This window comes from Phascolarctos cinereus, unplaced genomic scaffold, assembly GCF_003287225.1.
Source record: "Phascolarctos cinereus isolate Bilbo 61053 unplaced genomic scaffold, phaCin_HiC Scaffold_1;HRSCAF=81, whole genome shotgun sequence".
In the NCBI taxonomy this organism is placed as follows: Eukaryota; Metazoa; Chordata; class Mammalia; order Diprotodontia; family Phascolarctidae; genus Phascolarctos; species Phascolarctos cinereus.
Window position 1 is genome coordinate 190,792,369 of NW_027555514.1, and position 20,554 is coordinate 190,812,922.

At 36.4% G+C, this 20,554-nt stretch overlaps 1 protein-coding gene across 7 annotated transcripts; it reads left to right on the forward strand.

Moving 5' to 3' along the window:
* The first annotated feature begins 894 nt into the window (after positions 1-894).
* Positions 895-19,791, forward strand: KLRK1 (killer cell lectin like receptor K1). Of its 7 annotated transcripts, none has more exons than XM_021001726.2 (9): positions 896-1,079; positions 3,037-3,138; positions 5,857-5,964; positions 6,388-6,480; positions 8,697-8,729; positions 9,072-9,223; positions 10,926-11,029; positions 12,463-12,545; positions 14,138-14,223. In XM_021001726.2, exons 2-8 carry the CDS (start codon positions 3,096-3,098, stop codon positions 12,503-12,505), a joined length of 576 nt encoding a protein of 191 aa, XP_020857385.1. In that variant the 5' UTR covers positions 896-1,079; positions 3,037-3,095; the 3' UTR covers positions 12,506-12,545; positions 14,138-14,223. The 7 variants fall into 7 exon arrangements, with proteins under 7 accessions (XP_078011976.1, XP_020857385.1, XP_020857381.1 ...); XM_021001722.2 differs by lacking the exon at positions 12,463-12,545 and adding an exon at positions 14,781-16,623 and having other exon boundaries at positions 901-1,079; positions 14,138-14,246; XM_021001721.2 differs by lacking the exon at positions 12,463-12,545 and adding an exon at positions 17,674-19,791 and having other exon boundaries at positions 902-1,079; positions 3,040-3,138; positions 14,138-14,246.
* The last annotated feature ends 763 nt before the right edge of the window (positions 19,792-20,554 follow it).

Consider the following 20,554-nt stretch of genomic DNA (forward strand, 5'->3'; position numbering starts at 1 on the left):
AGGTCTATACAAATCATCGTAGCAGTAATAATAGTAGTAGTGGTAGTAGCAGCAGCAGCAGCAGCACCAGTAGCAGTAGAAATTAAGTTTATGGTGGTAATAGGAATTCTATGATCTGGCTTCTAGGAATTCTCTCCAAAAGGAAATGAATTAGCCTGGCATAATTTGTTCTGCGTCAACCCGTGCTAGAATCAGGGATAGTCTAAACTCCTGGTGACTATTGCTTCCCCCTTCTAAGTGAGTACAGTGTCAAAAATACTGGAAAAGGAATCAGGACACCTAGTTTCTACTCCTCTCATTAGCTATAGGTTTGGCCTTGGCCAAAACAGTTTGCTTTCTGAGTCTCAATTTCCTTTTCTGTAAAATAAGGGAGCAGAACCACATGGCTTCTAAGGTCCCTTTCATTGCTAAATCTAAGATCCTGCGACATGGCAGGAGCCTACATAAATCAAACAACCAATCAATTAACATTTATTAAGTGCCTGCTATGTGCCAGGCCTGATGCTAAGTAGTAGGGATACATAAAAAGATAAAATGCAGACCCTGCCCTCAAGGGCAAGAGTCACAATCTAATGGAGAAGATAACATACAAACAAATATGTACAAACTATATACAGAATAAATAGGAGATAACTAAATGAGGGAAGGTGCTTGAATTAAGAGGGGCTGGGAAAGGCTTCCTGTCAAAAATGGGATTTTATTTAGGACTTGAAGGAAGCCAGGGAAGGCAGTAGGCAGAGATAAGGAGGGAGAATGTTCCAGGCATGGGGAATATTCAGAGAAAGTGCCAAACTAATATTTTATCACGTCAGGACTAACACTAATTCTGTCTTTGAGTTTCAGTGCCACTCACTAGGGCTTACTTGAACTTTTAGAAGTTTCCTGCATGAAACATAAAGTGGAAACCTTGTGGGCAATGTTCTTCTCAAAGAATGTTAACAAAAGGGCCACAATTTTTTTTTTCTGGGTGACTGTAGTCTTCCGGGCTCTTCAGCTTTCAGTTCCTCACTAGGATCTTATCTTTTCCAGCCGAACCAAAGACTTCCCCACAAGTCTCAGGACCTTACTTCTCAGAGCAGGTATGTATCTTTGATGTTGATTCCTTTCCAGTGGAACTCAGGAAACTACATCTATAGACAGATATAGCACAGTCCCTGCTCTCAATCAACTTACAACCCTAATGAGGGTTGTGATGGAGTGGGGTAGGTTTCCTTTTTGCCCTTTCTTGACAGAAACACTGAGTTTTTGAATAAGCTTCCATTTAAGTAACAATCTAATGGAAAGTGGTATCTAACTCTAATATTTTACTGTCCTTTAGCCCAAATTTTGGGCAAGGACACCCAAAAGACAAGATCCTCCCTGTCTTGGACCTCTGAAGCCAGTGACAGAGTAACATACAGGAAAGTTTCTCTCCTCACCAACCATAGAACATAAGAAACTGCTCCCTGGGATGATGACTGACCATTGCTGTAATTCCAGCATGCCTAACTATGATCTTATTAGCCTATGGGATTTCTGTATATTAGAAATAACTGTGGGAAAGTAGCTTATATTCAAAAGCCTGCTTGTCACACCATGGAGGATCTCTCTTTTATGAATCAACTGATGCTTCTCTCTATCTTCACTTATAAATAATAATAATAATAATAATAATATTAATATGTTATTGTTTGCAAACCTCTTTAAATGTGTTCATTTATTTGATCCTCACAACAATTCTAGGGAGATAGGTGCTATTATTATCCCCACTTTACAGATGAGGAAACTGAGTCTGAGAGGTTGAGTGACTAGCCCAAGTTAATACAGCTATTCAGGATATGGGGCAGGATTTGAATTCAAGTCTTCTTGACTCCAAGTCCTGTGTTCTTTCCACTGTACCACCTGGCTGCCTAATTGATGGAAAAAAATAAAACCTTTTTACTGTTTTGCTCCCTATGCTGAAAACTGTGCTTTTCTTTCTGTAATAGGGCAAGGACATATGTAGCTTTGATACAGGGGAAAATGAGATTCATGCAAAGGAGATGTATGGGGAAAGTGCTATGAGAAATTTGAGGTGGGGAAGCTCACATTTACCAGGGGAAAAGAATCAAGGAAAAGGTAACATCTGAGCAGGGCCTGGAAAAAAAGGGAAGGACTTCAGTAGATGAGAGAGTTGGGAGAGGGGGGGGATGTCAAGGGAAGCCATATTCAAAGCATGGGGGAATGTGAAAGTAAAGAGAAAGACAAACGTGGGTTTATAAACATTAACTCAGTTTGCCTGGAAAGTAAAATTCATGAAGATAAGTTTTGAGACATTGGAACCAAGTTGTGAAAGATCTGGCATACCAGGATCTCCTGGCATGATTATATTTCTCTGGCAGTCATTATGGCGCCCCCTTGAAGTTTTCTAGAAAAAGAAAAAAGAGTCATGGGAGCATAATGACACATTAAGAAGACTGATGGTCAGCTAGGTGGTGCAGTGGATAGAATGCCGGCCTAGAATCAGGAAGATCTGAGTTCAAATCCAGCCTCAGATACTTAATGTGTGACCCTGGGCAAGTCTCTTAACCCTGTATGCTTCATCTGCAAAATGAGCTGGAGAAAGAAATGGCAAACCACTCTAGTATCTTTGCCAAGAACACCCCAAATGGGGCCACAAAGAATGGGACATGACCAAAATGGCTGGACAACAACAAAAGATTGATATGACAAAGTTTAACCAAAAAGGTAGGTTGGAGTTAGTCTGGTCTACCAATATTTTCATTATAAACAAACCCTATTGAATTCAACAGGATAATTAAATTTGTTTTCAAAATGCTCCATGAGGTAGAAGAGACATTTTGTGTTGTTGCTAAATCAAGCTTGGGAGTTCATTAGATTTTGTACATTATGATACGAATTTTACCTCATCTTCTGTGTAATCTGCACTTTCCTGCCATTACACAGAGTTCCCTTGTGGCAATACCTGAAGTGTCCCATTGGTTTGGATTCTAGCTTTAGTATTACTACTTGAAAGCAATCAAAGAAATGAAGTATGTCTTTATTTGATTTTGTCAGCAGTTCCTTTTGGAGTGAGGGTATTTTCTTCTTGAATTTGTGCTCTGTGATATAAATGGATGATGGGGCTCGCCCGTGATCGACGGTGTCCTTTCAACTTTGGTAAATATTTGCAATGTAAAGGCATGATTCTGCCTCATTAAAATGTGGGTGACATGTGAGTGAGTTGAGGGGATGACATGGGCAGAACTGAAATTAAGAAAGACCCTTTACCAACTGAGTAGAAGGTAGTTTGGAGAGGGAAGTACAGTTGGGGGAGAGAAAAGAGGTCAGGACAGACTTTTAGGTGACACCCACAGATAATAGATTTGGCATGTGTGAAGATCTAGGAATTTTTGCTTAGGAATGGTCAGACAGGAGGAGAATCAGGAGAGAACAGAGTCATGGAAACCTAGAGAGAAGGGATTATTTAGGAGGAGAGTGATCAATAGTATCAAACCCTATAGACAGTTCAAGAACTAAGTGGATTGAGAAAAGGTCATTAGACCTGATTTGGTACTTGCTAGTCAAGAGATTGTTGGTAACTTTGAACAGACTGTTTCAGCTGAAGGATGAGGTCAGAAGTCACATTGCAGAGGGTTTAGAAGCAAATGAGAGGAAAGAAAGTGGAGGCTCCAGATGTAAAAGGCTTTCTCAAATAGCCTACAAAAAGGCCTGTTTACTTATTTATTATATTGAGTCATTTAATGAGATGGATCCCTGTCAATAACTTTGTAGGTGTCTGTGGCCCATATATTGAAAATTACTGACATAAAGTTTTTTTTTATTTGTATCAGTAAAAATTACAAAACACTGAAATATAAAGAAAGGGTCATGGGATCATAGGCATAGAGTTGGAAGGGACCTTAGAGACCATCTTTTCCCACTCCATTTTGTAGAAAAGAAAACTGAGGTCCATAGAGTTTAAGTGATTTATATAAGGTCAGTTTGATGCTATTCTCTTAAAGTAGCAGGAACAGAACTGGAACCCACATTCTTTTCCTTTACATCCAACACTACTTAAAAACTTTAGCTTGCTTTTCAAAATACATGCACAAGACCAAACCAATAGATTATGATCTCCTTGAGGGAAGAGATTCCTCCTAATTTTATCATTGTATCTAGAACACTGCCTTGAATACAATAGGCATTTAATATATGCTTGTGGAAATGAATAAAATTGGAAGAACTAGTTAGTACTTAAATATATGATGTTCTAAGAATAAATATGTAATAGAATAAAATATTAGGTACTGGAAGCTAATAGAACAGATTAGCATCTGTGAGTTATTGTTACTATGACTGCTTCTCTCATTAATAATGTTTTACTTTACAAAAACATCCAGACATTGTGCAAAATGATGCTATTATTATACACAGATACCTAATGAACTGTTTATCAACCAAATTATTTTTACTTCCTTGTAATTACTATAAAATAAATTAGATGGCTTACCACCAATCAAACTTAGTTAAGTTTATCCCAAATAGATATTTCCATTATTATTATGCTAACCTTTTCTTCATACTCATGGCCCACATGTAAAGAATAGATAAGTGTGTGTTCAAAGTTGGTTGGTTGGTTTGATGGTGTGAGAAATGATTCATTTGGATCTCTACTTCATTCCAATCGATATTAATCAGTTCAGTGTGGTGCCATAAGGGGTAATAACTATTAGCAATTATTGGTAATGTACTCATCAAGTAATATACATTTAGTCAGTCATCCAGTAATTATACAAGAATAAACATGTATATATATACATTTACTCATGCAAACATGAATAAATGTATGTTAAATAGATACATATTTTACATAAATTGTATAGGAATGATTAGATAAGATAGGTTCCTATAGTAAGCCTTTATAATAAGCCTCAAACTTTAAATCTACTGATCACCATTTGTTTACTAGTTATGAAGCCCACTTGCACAACCAAAGAATGCTGACAAAGGTATATCCATCCTACCATGTCCAAGCCCAGCATGGCTGGGACACTTTGGCGTAATATAGAAGTCCCCCAATTTGTTATTGTATCTCCTTCCCATCTGTACCATCTCTCGATCAACATGAAGAGGAACCTCTCCATCTTATGATCACTTAGTCAGTGGAGATGTCCTGTGTTTTGCCCAATCCATGACCCCCCCACCTGATAAATCATTTTTGGTCCTTAAGAACAAGGTCTAGCAACCAGTGAGATTTAATGTCTTACTTTGCCTCTTCTGAACATCTAGATATCAAATCTATAAAAATAAGACCTTGGGGACCAGGGGGCATATCAGATCGTGAGGAAAGTCTGAGGTCCACTTCATTAGAGGGGGCCAGGTCCCTTTAATAAAGCATTATTGGCTCAGAGTTCTGCCTCAGTTTCTCTTACTGTAGTTTCGGTATTTTGGGCCCCACACCTGTCCTTAATTCTCAAAGAAAACCAAAATGACATCACTGTTTTGGGGTCAAGGTACAGTGTGTCCAACCATGGCTTATCAGATCAATACAAGCTCAGAAGGCTCTACCATAGGTCAGTCTTAATGAACCACTTTCCCCATTGGCTATATGAGTACTAGCCCCGTCACTTCACCAAGTGAAGATCATACTAAAATAGCCAAAGTTATAAGGCAGTATAACAGAAATTAGCAGTGAGCTTTTGATTGGTTTCATGACATGAAATATAAATATTTATACTTAAAAGACTTATTAGAAAAAAATAAATTCTGAGAGGGATGACATACCAAAGACTAATATCAAAGAAAATCTAAGGATGTTGGCAAGTTGAATTAAATAATTAGCTGATGTTAGGGCAGAAGAGACTTATACTTACAATGTCCTCAAATTATTTCCAGAAATAAGTGAGCAGCAGGCCTCCAAATCTACAGTAGCTTCCCGTTATTCTTTTACAAAAAGACAAAAAGGAAGCCTCATACAAATGAGGAACAAATATACAGCAAGTGGTAAGTTCTGGACCTTATGTGCTCTCTCAATAGGCCTACATACTGAGACAAATGATTCTTTCTGACCAACCATATTATTATAATATTCGATTTCCAAGTAAGTGTTAATTGTTTCTATATTGTCCTTAAGCGTGAAATAAGCTCTGACAAAATGGTGGAAAAGAGAACATTATTAGGACAAACAACTGGGCAAATTAGAGAGGTTTTCTTTGTCATTAGAATGAAATGGAATTTTTTAATTGAATCAGGTGGCATAGAAATAGCTGATAACTCAGAAGAACTCATAAAGAAAAAAGTGTGTCAATCTCCTCCTCATGTTCAGTGGGTTCAGATGTATAAGTTCTAGATTAATTCCCCTAATCCCAAAGCTTCTTACTCCCTTTACCTTTTCTTTTGCTCAGTGTCTCATTTTTCTTTTGGTAGAATCTCTACTTTTTCTCCGTCGATTCATTGCAGTGGGAATGGGAATAAGGTTCTTCGTCATGCTGGCCATGTTAAGCACCATATTCATCTACTGTAAGTAATGGCAGAGAAAGCTTAATCATGCCAATATTATGCACTAGGCATTCATTTTCTTTTACATCACTCAATTCCCAATAAGTGAATAAGTTAAATGAGTTTCAAATATGTCACTAATAATTATAAATTTTTATCATTGAATGGACAACTCTTAAAGTAAGTTTTTGATATATTCATACATACACGTACACACATAGAGGCAAAGAGCATAGCGGCATATTTAGACTGTAGACTCAATGTTGATCCATTAGATAGGCTTTGTGAGTGGGGTGGAAGAAAGAAAATGAAGTAGAATGAATTTTTTAAAATTGTGTCTATCATTTTTTCATATAGATAGGATGGTTTGTCCATCAGCACAGATTTTTAACACTAAAAAGCTTTGAGATGGATTCAAGTAATCTTGATAAGAGGTAGGTGGATGTTTCACCATTCCACTCTGCTTAAAGCACTTAGCTAATGTTACTAAATATTCCAAAAACATAAACTAAGAAGATAGGTGATATAAGTATAGTTAAAAGCTAAAACAAATGTAGTTATTAAGATATAGTAAATGATCATTTCAGCCAGCTGAACACTGAAAAGTCAATGTGGTATGGTAGAAAAGGCTTTGGAGTAGAATTTAGGAAAATCTGGATTCAAATCCCATCTCTGAAACTTACTAGCTGTGTGAACAGTAGGCAAGTCATTTAAGTTATCAAAACCTCAGTTTTCTCGTCATCTGTAAAAATAGGGATAAAAATACCCTAGGTGCCATCTCTTGCCAAGTCCTATCAATTCTACCTTTGCAACATCTTGTATATTCCCCCTTCTCTCCTCTGATACTATCACCATTCTGATATGGACCCTCATCACCTCATGCCTGGGTTATTGTTAAAGCCTGCTGGTTGGTCTCCCTGTCTTAAATCACTCTGCAATCCAGTTAATCTTCCACTCAATTATGAAAGTGATTTCTCTGGTCTGACCTGTTCACCCCCTTATTAAAAAAAAACTCCAGTGACTTCCTATTACTTCAAGGATCAAATATAAAATCCTATGTTTGGCTTATAAAACCCTCTATAATCTGCCTCCTCTATATTTCCAGTTTTCTTATACCTTACTTCCCTCTCCCCCACAATCCTTACATACTCAGAGATCTCAGTGACATTGGCTTCTTTGCCATTGTTCCTCACACAAGGCAGTCCCGCTCCTCTCTGTTCGTATTCACTGGACGGATATCTGTCCCCTATGCCTGGAATCCTCTCCCTCCTCATCTCTGCTTCTTGGTTTCCCTAACTTCCTTCAAGTTAGCTAAAATTCCGCTTTCTGCAAGAAGCCTTTCCTGATGATTGCCCTTAATGCTAATGCCTTCTCTTTGAGATCATCTCTAATTTATCTTGTATACATCTTGTTTGTGCACAGATGTTTGCATGTTACCTTTCCCATTAGAATGTAAGCTAATTGAGGGCAGGGACTATTTTGTTTGGCACATAGTAAGTGCTTTATAAATGCTTGTTGACTTGAGTAGCACTTCAAAGGGTTTTTGTGAAGTTTAAGGTTTTACATCTTTTCTTTATATCTTTAAGGTTTTAGGTTTATGTCTTTACTAGATCTAAAGACCTTTGAAGTACTCTACAGAAGTCATTTATTATTATTACTCTAAAGAATGCTATATTCTACATAAGAGGTAGCATTTTGAAAATAATAGCTGATATAATGCTCCAAGCTTTGCTCTTTTTACTCACTAATTTTCCATGATGGTTGGGGGGTGGAGGGAGAGAGAAGGAAATACCTTTTGCTACTTGGAACTGCATAATCAACTTATTTTCATACACTTTTATTTGAGCAGGTCAGAGGCATCTTATAATAGTATATATCTTAGAAATAATGCAAATAAAGTGAAACACAATCTTAGGCAAAGCAATCTAGTAATGTTTTGTGTCATTTATAAATCACAAGCACAATCATTGACATCTGTAGCTCAATTATTAGCATTTTTTTAAATCAAAGTATCATATACTGTTTATACTCTGGGACAATTACATGTAGATAGAAGAACAGTAATCGTAAAAAGTGTAGCTTAACAGTAACTTGAAATATTCTAAAAATATAAAATAAGAAGATGGGTGGTGTGAGTTTGGTATTCTTCAGATGAGTAAGATGATTAAAAAAAAAAGATGATGATAATGGTGATGACATAGCAGGATTCCTAATAATCATGGTTCTTTCTATAACAGCTTCCAACCCAAAGGCTCCAAGCAACACAAATGGTAGGTGGAAGCTATTTATAGTTTCATGAGCCAATAATTTAGAATACTTGAGAATGTAGACATGCTATGGGGCTAAGCAGAAAAGCAAAAGGTCAATCCAGCTTAGTTCTAAGTCATATTTTCAGCTTTCTCCTAGCCATTGGTTATATCTTTTACCTGTTATTATGCCAAAAAGAGGAAAATATCAGGTCAATCAGGGTAATTTCTAGCATATTTAGTGAAGAGTACTTGTGTAGATGTATGGGGATGCTGGAATAGACATGGTGATTTTTGTGTGGAATTAAAATGTCATGTAAAAGCTATGGGGTTTTCTAGGATTGATAAAATACATTCTCTTTCTAGGATTTTACTGTGGCCCATGTCCTAAGAATTGGGTTTGTTACAAAAACATCTGCTATCTATTTTCTAATGAAAGCAAAAGTTGGGATCACAGTCGAGCTTCCTGCCTATCTCACAATGCCAGTCTCCTTAAGATATATAGTAAGGAGGACCAGGTTAGATACTTGCTTAAATTTCCCCTCCTGAAAGTATACACATTGTTGCACACATATAATCTCCCAATTCTACACGGAAGAGAAGGAGGGATATTTTCTCTTCTTTTCTTTGCGTCCAACTTGCTCATTATAATTATATTGTATATATGTTTTGATTTCATTTTATATTATATTTTAATTATAATTTGTAATTATAATTATATATTGCTCATTATAATTATACATAAGTATTCCTTTTCATTGTTGCTCTTTCCACTAACATTGTTAAAGTGATTGTATACATTGTTTTACTGTTTCTGCTTATTTGACTCTGTAATACCATAAAAATCTTTCCATTTTTCTCTGAATTCTTCCTGTTTATTTCTTATGACTTAGTAATTTTCCATTACCTTCATATACCACAGTTGGTGTCCCTACTCACCAAATGATGGGCATCTAGTTTCTTTCAAGTTCTTTGCTATTAGAAAAATATGCTGCTATAAATATTTTAGTGTATATGGGTCATTTCTTTTTATCTTTGTCCTCCTTGGAGGATATGCCTAGATATATGATCTTGAAGTCAAAGTGTACGGACATTATAGTCACTTTATAAGCACTATTCTAAATTGTTTTCCATAATAACTGGACCAATTTACTGCTCCATTATTAGTGTTTTTAAGTATGCCTGTCTTTCTATGACTTTCAATATTGACTATATCAATCCTTTGTCACCTTTGTCAATTTTCTAGAGAAAAAAAATCTCAGGGTTGCTTTGATTTGCATTTATCTTAGTAATAACTTGGAGCAACCTTTCCCATTAATAATTTGAAACTTTTCATTTGAGAACTCTTTGTTCCCATCCTTTGATCACTTTTACATTGTCAAGTGTCTCTTGTTCTTATATGTTTGTATTTTTTCTTTACATGTCTATGTATCAGACTTTTATAAGAAACATTTGATGTCAGAGTTTCCCCCCCAGTTGTCAGCTTCCTTTGTTTATCCTAGTTGCATTAATTTTGTTTATATACATGCTTTTCAATTACATGCAATAAGCTTATCTATTTTAATTTTTGTGATTAAACTAAACTTGTTATGGTTTGTTTCAAATTCTCTTCCATCTAGTGGATGGCACAATAGTTTAGAAATATTAATTCCCAAATAATCATTCTGACTCTGAGTAAATGTATTCTTGGGATGCTGATGATGCTTCTATTGAAAATTTAATTAAACGATGTCAAACTATTAAGTAATTTGTAGGTGCCATAGAATATTTATGCAGCATTTTATTTAGTTGCAATTGCCTAAAATTGTCCTCAGGAAATATAATTGATGGAAGTATATGTTTTTATTTTTGATCTACCCATATTGTATTCATATGGCCACAATTATCCTATGGTTTAGTTTTACCCAGTAAGAAGAAGTAATCTGGTTTTGATATTTCTATTTGAAAAGAAAGAGACCAGTGGCATGTGGTATCTTTGTTGAACATTTTATTCCCTTTACCATATAATACAATGGTCACACACACACACTCACACACACACACAGAGAAATAAAGATATATTTTCAATATAATTGGGTAGGGATTTAAACAAAATGGGTATCAGATTGCATAACCACTAGTACTAGCAAAAAAGAATTAATTATGGGTTTATCTGTGATAACCATGTTGTGCAAAAATGCAGTTCATGGATTTTTAGCTTTTCTGGCTTGTTTTAAACAGGATTTCCTTACACTGGTAAAATCATACCACTGGATGGGACTAGTACAACCTACACCCAATGGGTTCTGGATGTGGGAAGATGGTTCACCTCTCTCTCCTGACCTGTAAGTCTCTAATATTTTGAAACATACTGAAGTATATTAAAAAGTCATCTAGGTAGCAGACAGGGCACTGGATCTGGAGTCAGAAAGTATGACCCTGGACAAGTCACTTAACTTCTCTCTGCCTCAGTTTCCTCATCTGTAAAATGGAGACTATAATAGCCCCTATCCCTAGAGTTGCTGTGAGGATTAAATGAGAATATCGATAAAGCATTTTGCTAACCTTAAAGCTTTACTTGGGAATTCTTAACCTGGGGTCTGTGAACTTGTTTTAAAAAATATTTTGGTTACTGGTTTTCAATATAATTGGCTTCTTTTGTAATCCTTTGCATCTTATTTTATACACTTAAAAACATGATTCTGAGAAGTCGATAGGCTTCACCAGATTTCCAAAGGGATCCATGACACAAAAAAGTCCTAGAACCCATGTTCTATATAATGTTAGATATTATTATTAAGTCTTGTTTTCAACTCTGTGGGTTTGCTTTTTAGTTAGTATTTTCAGTATCCTTGTCATTATTATCTTTTCCTCCTCACACTGGAATGCTGATGGAGCCAGAGTAAAAAGAGTAGTCTTACAGCCAAGGAAGAAAGGGGGAAGGCAAAAACTTCAGACCAACCACCATCCTCATGACCACATTTACATAGAACTTTAAGATTTGCAAAGCATTGTACATGTTACCTCATTTAATTCTCAACAGACTTGAGAGGTATTATTATACCTCATTTTGTTATCAGTCTTATTTTACAGATGAAGAAATTGAGACCGAAGGAAGCCAAGTGTTTTGCCCAGGACCAAATAGCTAAGTGGCTGTGGTGGGATTTGAACTCAGGGCTATTCTAACCCCAAGTCTTATTTACTTTACTTACCCACTGTTGCCCACAACCAGATAGTACACTGAACGGAAAGGCATGAAATAAGACATGAAGAAGTGGACCAGGCAGAGCAGAAAAACTGACTCAGTTTATTTTTCTGAGGGTACAGGATATATAGAGAAAATCCATCCTAACTTCAGAGTCCTCCCCGTGAGACACTCCTGAAACATCTGCTAAGGATGTGACAACATAAAGTTCCTCCTTATCAGAGTTCCCAGATAGAGTTGTAAATTCCAAGGCTTTTTCCTGGCGCCTGTATAGAGGAGTGAATATGTAAATCTAAGGTTCAAAGAGTGAGAAGGAATGTCTCAGGAACCTCAGAACAGGGAAAGATTGGAGAGCCGAGCTTCTTAATTATTGAGCCCTTAGGGCAAAAGCCTGGGCAAAGGTCAAACTCTGTCCTGGATCTTAAACCCATATCAGACTCTTAAGATTGGCCCTCTACAACCCACTGTCCTAGCTGGCTTCCACCATAACCCTTGGAGCTTAAAGAACACCCTCATCTTCTTAAAGTTTATGTAAATTGTTTAAGTCTCTTGTATTTCTTGGTCATTCAATAGGTCATTCTTAGGACAGCAGGGACCCTTGCCTACACACTGCTGACAACCAGAGATAATATACTAGTTATGTCAGTGTTAGGAAGGTAAGACTGAAGAAACTGACCTAATCAGTTCATTGTTCTTTAAGCTCAAGGAACAGTAACAAATTCACAGCAATTTACAATCTCTATCTATTCTCTGCTTCTCTCTCCTAGTGTAAATGAGATGAGCTTACTCTCCAGCCAGGGAATGCTTTCAAATTTTCTTTTTCTGGTTTATTTAAAGTTGGCTTGTATTTCCCATTGCAAAAGTAAAATCATCCTACGCTGGTTTTCTGGCCTTTACACTTATTACCGTCGCATCCAAATAAGTAAATTAATAATACTATCCCAACACCTATGTCTAATTGTCACAACTATTCTTTACTCTCTCCAACTGTGTCCTTTATCTTTTTTCAGTGGGTACTACCATTCCACCTCACTCAGTGCCTCAAGAGTTTGGACTTACCAATATTTCCATAGTTGGCCTTGGAATGACTTCCTTCCTCACAGTTTGAAATTTTTCACTGATGTGAACGTGAATAGCAGAGGTTCCTCTGTGTAATTCCACAAGCTCCCCATTGTGGAGTCTTACTGCCTCCCATACAAAGGGAAATATGGATATGGAGGGAGGGAGATAGATATATTTTTGTTTATGTGTGCATATGTATATATATATATATATACATATATGTATGTATGTGTATATGTGTGTATACATATATATGTGTGTATGTGTATGTATATATAGATATCCATCCAAATGCACCTAACGCACAGTAATGCATGGCATATACTAAAGACTTAATAAATGCTTGTTCACTTGATTTATTGGCCTAAAATTACATTTCTTTCTGCTTGGTTTTGATTGGATTTTAATAGCAGGTTCCTAGCTTAATTGTTAAATTTATCTTCCCACCTTCTTAGGGAGAACAACTAGCCAGAATGTAGACCTCTCATTCTGTTAAATTTTACAGCGACAGCATCACTATTTCTTGAGTATTTCATTCGTTACTTTCTGGCCCAATAGATAACACTATTTACAGTACATAGAAGGCACTGCAAAATTTCTAGCAAAATCATATAGAACCATTTGAAATGAGATAATCAGAATGGGAGTTAGGAGACTAAGATTCTACCTTCTGTCAAGTCAGGTCCAAAAGCATTTATTGAAATGGATATTTTGTCTCTAGCACTATGCTATTAGCATTATGTAGAATCGTAAGATCATAAATGTAGACAACCTTAAAGATCATCTAGTTCTTCTGCTTAATTTTACAGACAAGCAAATAAGGACCCAGTGAAGTAATGGTAATGCCCAAGTTCATTCCTTTGAAGATTCCTGGCCTCCAGTTAATGTATTTGTAAACAAATATTTGTAGGCAAATACTCATTTGCTGCTGTCGTTTCTTGAGATAATTCTTGAGGGTTTTTTTTTTTTGTGCTTTGCCAAGGGGAAGGTCTTTTCCCTGGCTTAACACTGAGGCAAATGTTGCTAGGAATTACAGGTGATTTGGTGTTCCTGTTTAATTAGCAGGTGTAATATAATTAATCATCTCTCTCTCTCTCTCTCTCTCTCTCTCTCTCTCTCTCTCTCTCTCTCTCTCTCTCTCTCTCTCTCTCTCTCTGTCTTTTTCTCTCTCTCTCTTCTTCTCAAGACTTTCTTTGATTTCAGTGCAAAAAGGAAACTGTGCAGTGTACGGCTCCAGCTTCAAAGGCTACATAGAGAATTGTTCAAACCCAAATACTTACATATGTATGCAGAAGGTAATTCAGTCTAATTGTTATTACTAGAACACACGGAATTAAGACAATGGAAATACAACACTGCTTGAATATTCTCCATGAAGAACTTTTTTTAGCATTGAGCATCAGGATCTCTCACCCCCTAACTTCAAAACTTCTCAAAGTCCTCTTCTCCAGATTCAGGAAAAACTTATTCCTCAAGTTGTGATGCAGAATGCCAAGAGGTGATGACTAAAGATATGAGCAGATGCAAACAAAAGCCACCATCAGATCCAAACAGGAAATTCTGGTTACTGAACAATGTGAGATCATTGGCTTCTCACCCTAACCCTATCCTCTTAGGAAGTAGTCTGTGTCTACTCAGAGCAGGAGTTTTTAATTTTGTGTGTGTTCTGGACCCTTTTGGCAGTCTAGTGAAATATTTGGACTCCTCAAAATAATGTTTTTAAGTGCATGAAATAAGACACATAGGAATGCAAAGGAAATCAATCATGTTGAAATAGTTATTAAAATATTAAATCCTTATTCACATTTTTTCCTATCCATTCCTTCTAGCATAACAGATATCCTCTTCCACTCTACAATTCTACTTGCGGTACATATAGATAGTATCTGTCTGCCTACAAGAGAGGGATGGAGATACAGAGTGAACTGACCAAGAAACTTCGATATAGACAGAAGATGATAGCAAGGACAATTCATGAAAGATGAACATGAAAGCCTGATAAGGTCCTATAAAGTAGTATCAAGAGCACTGAGGATTAGAATGAACTCACACTAGTGAGAAGAGCTAACAATAACAAAAAGAGGTTTATTTAGCTATCTTGGGGAGGAAAAAAAAGGATCAAAGAAAGAGTAGGAGTGCAGCTTGAAATGAATGAGACAATAGTTAAAAACAGAAAGAAGGAAGAGTTGTTTTACTTCGTATTTGGCTTCTGTTTGCTGTACCAAGGAGATCTTTTCCCTGATTCTACACTGAGGCAAATGTTGCCAGGACTTATTCCCAGAACTTACCACTCCCTGTTCTGTAGCCAACCATGCAGTTGTGTGCCTGGTTTATATTTCTACGATTGCCCAAGTTCTTAATAAAAGAAGGAAGCTCTTCAATACTCACATTCATTGGCTAATCACCCCTACTCCAGCTATGCTGGGGAAAGTTGCTAGTTGGAGTAGCTAATTATAGAAATTATGATTGGTTTGAAGTCTAGGGTTCTCCTCAGCAAGGAAGAAAGTAAGAAAAAACAGTATCCAAAGAAAAACATTAATCAGTTTTGGAATAGAATATTCAAACAGAAAAGAGAAGAGGGAGGAAGATACAAACTATAGGCTAGTGAGTTTTGCTTTGATCATTTGGAAAATTCTAGAATGGATCATCAAAGAAATTGTTATTGAGAATCTAGAAGGTATTATAAGAGTCTAGCATAGTTCAATTAGGAATAGGTGATATCCTAATACATTGTTAGTGGAGCTGTGTATTGGCACAACCATTTTAGAAAACAATTTAGAATTTTCAAATAAAGTGACTACCTTTTGAACCAGAGACTCCATTAGTGAACTTATACCCTAAGGTCCTCACGTACACAAAAACTTTTGTAGCAGTGCTTTTTGTGATGTCAGAAAATTAGAAACAAAGTAAATATTCATTGATTAGGAAATGACTAAAATCCTGGCATGTGAATATAATGGTATATTAAACTATTAAACTATGCATATTTTGATAATGCAATACCACTATTAGGTTTATACCCCCAGTAGACCAAACAAAAAGGGAAAATATCCTTTATCTATAAAGTATTTGTTGAAGTTCCTTTTGAGGTAGTAGAGAATTGGAAGCTGAGGGGATGCCCATCAATTAGGAAATGACTGAACAAGTTATGATATATTACTGTGATGGAATACTATTGTGCTATAAGAAATGATTAAAGGGATAGTTTCCAAAAAACCTGGGATATGATGCATATATGAATGGATGCAAAGTGAGCAGAATTAGGAGGAAAATTTACATGATAAGGTCAATATAAAGAGAAGCAACTGTGAAAGACTTAGTAACTCTGACCAACACAATAGCCTACCACAGTTTAAAAGTCCCAAGATGAAACATGCTGTCCACTTCCAGATGGAGAGCTGATGGACTCAGAGTATAGAATGAAGCATATTTTTTTTCTTTCATTTTCATCTTTTTTTTTCTAGAACCTGGCTAATGCAAAAATTTGTATGACTATACATATTTATAAAGGGTTCTATATTTCTTGTCTTCTCAATGAGTGGGGGAGGGAGAAAATCTGAACTTAAAATAATATTGAGGGGAAAAAAGGTCTCTCTGTCAAAGGAATATATTTGGTAATGAAGGCTATGTAAAGACAAAAGATTAATAAAAATAAAAAGTAGGCCATCCCAATCTAATCTTATTTACTTTTTGAAAATAGACAAACACATACATGTATGTATATATGTGTGTGTGTACATATATGTATGCATAGACTATATATGTGCTTTTTAACACATTGCTAAAATCAATGTAAAACTATATATAGTTTTATATATATTCTTGTGTAAAGTTATAGATTAATGATATACAGTTAAATGGATTCAGAACTGGTTGAAAGGTTGAGCGCAAAGAGCAATTATTAATGATTCACTGTGAATTTGGAAGGAGGTTTCCAGAGACATGGCCTAGGGATCTATTGGTTCTATGCTATTTAACACTTAAAAATAAACCAATGATTTAGCTAAAGGCATGGATGACATGCTCTTCTAGCTGTGAGAGGATACAAATATATAAGGGAAAACCTAACAAACTGGAGAACAGTGAGAATCCAAAATGATCTTTACACGCTCTTAGAGCATTGGGCTGAATCTAATGAGGAGAAATAAAAATAAGGATAAATGTAAAGCCTTGCACTTGGTAGAAAAAAAAAATCAATTTCCCAAGTACAAAATATGAGAAACATGGTTAGACATCAGCTTATATGAAAAGGATTTGGAATTTTAGTGGGCATAAGCTCAGTATGAGTCAGTAGTACAATGTAGTACCCCCCAAAAAACTAAGAGAGGCCTAGCTTCTAGGAATAAGGAAGTTTTATTGCCTCTGCACTCTATCTTTGTCAGATCGCAGCTGGAATACTGGGCCCAGTTCTAGGCATCACAATTTATTGATAACCTGGAGGAGAAAGCCTAGGATAATGAAAGGTGTTTCATGCCATATTAGAATTAGTTGAAGGAATTAATGCAATTTATCTTGGAAACTATGGGCAGCCGTGGTACCTGTGTTCAGATACACAAATTCAGAGGCATCTTTGACTCCCCATTGTCCTTTGTCTCTATTGTTGCCAATAGCCAATCATTCACAAAGTCCTATTGACTCTTTCTCCCCAGGATCTGTTATATCTGTGCCTTCCTTACCATTTCTAATGTCATTAATCTTGTTCAATCCCTTATTATTTCGCAGAATCACAGATCTGGAAAGTTGGAAGCACCCTTAGCTTCCCATCCACCAGCTAATCCCATCCATCCATGAAGGAATCTCTACTATGACATGGCCAACAAGTGGTTGGCTCCTTCAATCAGTTCCTCATGTGACTTGGATTCAGGGACTTTGCTCTCCTGATCGCCCTCCTCTTGACAATCTCCAGCTTTTCAATGTCCTTATTAAATTGTAGTTCCCAGAACTTAACACAATACTCTAGCTTAGATCTGATAAAAAGAGTAATGTGGGACTATTATCTCTCTTTTCCTGAAGATATACTTGTTATCTTGACTAGAAGCAGCTAGATAGCACAGTGAATAAAGCAATGTGACTGCAGTCAGGAAAACCTGAGTTCAAATCTAGCCTCAGACACTTACTAGCTGTGTGACCCTGGGCAAATCACTTAACTTCAGTTTCCTCATGGTCATAATAATAGGATCTGCCTCCCAGGGGTTATAAGAATGAAATGACATATTTGTAAACCACTTAGCACAGTGCTTGGTCCATAGTAGGTGTTTAAGAAATGTTTATTTACTTCCTTTCTGTTATGATAGCCAACAAAACAGTTACCCTGCCTTCAGTCTCTTTCCCACTCAATTTATCATATATTCCACCAGAAGATTTATAAAGTACAGTTTTTATCTCATCACATCATAGGTTATGTACCAAGATCAGGTTGGATCTATTCCAGGAATGCAGAATTATTGTGACATGAAGTATAAATATCATACATAAAATTAACAATAAAAATACATAATTATATCAATAGACGCTAGAAAGGCTTTTGCCAAAATCAATATCCATTTCTGTTTAAAAAAAATTAGAAAGTATAGGAATAAATAGACTTCTCCTTCATATAGTAAACTGTATCTACCTAAAACTATGAGCGAACATCATATGGAAAAAGATCTTTCCAATAAAATCATTAAGTTGCCCATTTTCCCACTAGTTTTTGACACAGTACTAGAAATGTTAGCTGTTGCAGTATGTCAAGAAAAATAAATGAAGAGAATAAACACATACCTCACTCAAAGAACTTGTTAAGAGCTAAGAATGGTTTTTTTTTGAGGATTTAAAGACTATTATCTCAAATTTGTAAAGAACTATACTGCTGGGCAGCTAGGTGGCACAGTGGATAGAATTCCAGCTTTGGAGTCAGGAGGACCTGAGTTCATATTCGGCCTCAGACACTTGATACATTAGCTGTGCGATCCTGGGCAGGTCATTTAACCCCAATTGCCTCACCAAAAAAGCAAAAAAACAAACCAAAAGAAAAAAAAAAGGAAAGGAAAAAAAATAAGAATCTCATAATATACAGGGGGCAGCTAGGTGGCGCAGTGGATAGAGCTCTAGACTTGGAGTCAGGAGGACCTGATTTCAAATCCAGTCTCAGACACATGACACTTACTAGCTGTGTGACCCTGGGCAAGTCACTTAACCCCAATTGCCTCACCAAAAAAGCAAAAAAAAAAAGCAAAACAAAACTATACTGCCGTTGTTAAACCACTGAATGATTTCACTCATAATTGAAGAGAACCAGAAGCAGAAAGGCAAGAAGCAGAAGGGCAAGACAGGCCAAATTGCTTTAAACTGTATGATTCCCTTTGGAGATAATTAGAAAGACTTTCAAATGTGAACAAAAGCTTTTAAGGCTTAGTCAATTTCATCACATTTGCTCCAGTGCCGTCCTTTGTAGATTCAAGTAAGCTTTCTGTCCTATATAAGTAAGAGTTTGGGAGCAGCATTATTCCCAGAGAATGATGGTCACTAGAAACTGATTGCAGAAGACTTAGTGATAATGGCACTTCTTGTCTCAGGCACAAATTAGACTTCTTAGCTTTGAAATAGGCTGTCATTGAAAAGTTCAGAGACTATGTGTATAGAGCTAAATTTCAGATGAGACTGACAACTTATTGATGTATCTTTAACAGTAACAAGTGTTGTTTGCTAAGATGGGTAGCAGCACAAGTTACCTATGACTTCAACATATACTGACATCTAGGGAAAACTAATGTGAATGTAGATGCTCTGTCCTAACAGCCATGTAACCAAAGCTACAGTGATACCTAAGGAAGAAGTAAAAACTATGTGTGATATTCAGGCAGTTTTGCTGTTGTTGTTTGTCCTTCATTCTCGAGGAGAACCAATGACATCAGGAGGGTGATGTCTTATCTTGCATGTAAATTGGATATAAGTGAGGCTGAGCTGTGCACAGGCATGAGCTCCACTTTCTCCTCCAGAGTCATCAGAGCCTGGTGACAACAATAGATCAGGACAACTGACAATGGTCCAGCATCCAGACAGTCAGGCTACAATCCAGTGACAACATAGCTGGGAATTTGTACCTTCCAGCAAACAGCAGTTTATGTGAACTCTGTTTCGTTAAACCTTTGCCTCAATTACCTGTGGATCACCAATCACAAGATGTCTAATAAAAAAGACTGTGAAAAGTAACACAAGATAAGAAACAAGGTAGCACTGACATATGACCCATGTTTCATTCACAACCATTTGAAAAAGTATTCAAAGTCACTAATAATCAGTGAAATACAAATTGAAATACTTCTGAGCAATGACACACTCACAATATTAGCAAAGATGGGTAAAAATAAAATTCACGGTTGAAGGGATTGTGGGGTGATAAGTACCCTAATTCACTTCTGGTAGAACTGTGAATTGATCCAACTGTTCTGGGAAACAATTTATAATCATGTAAGAAATGTTACTTGATTATAACTTTAAAATGACCTGTTCTAATGTGTCCTCCATGCCCTGCTTAAGTTGTGATCTTATAGTTAAGAACAGATATCACTTAGTTTTATTCCCAGCTCCACTACCCTTTGTAATTTCACAGTTAACATTT

Excerpts from the sequence above, each read along its gene's own strand:
- KLRK1 (XM_021001721.2), top strand. The coding sequence starts at position 3,096 with ATGATGGGGCTCGCCCGTGATCGACGGTGTCCTTTCAACTTTG. Across the intron at positions 8,730-9,071 it reads GGCTCCAAGCAACACAAATG|GATTTTACTGTGGCCCATGT; the intron begins GTAGGTGGAAGC and ends TTCTCTTTCTAG. Across the intron at positions 14,247-17,673 it reads CTTACATATGTATGCAGAAG|AATCACAGATCTGGAAAGTT; the intron begins GTAATTCAGTCT and ends ATTATTTCGCAG.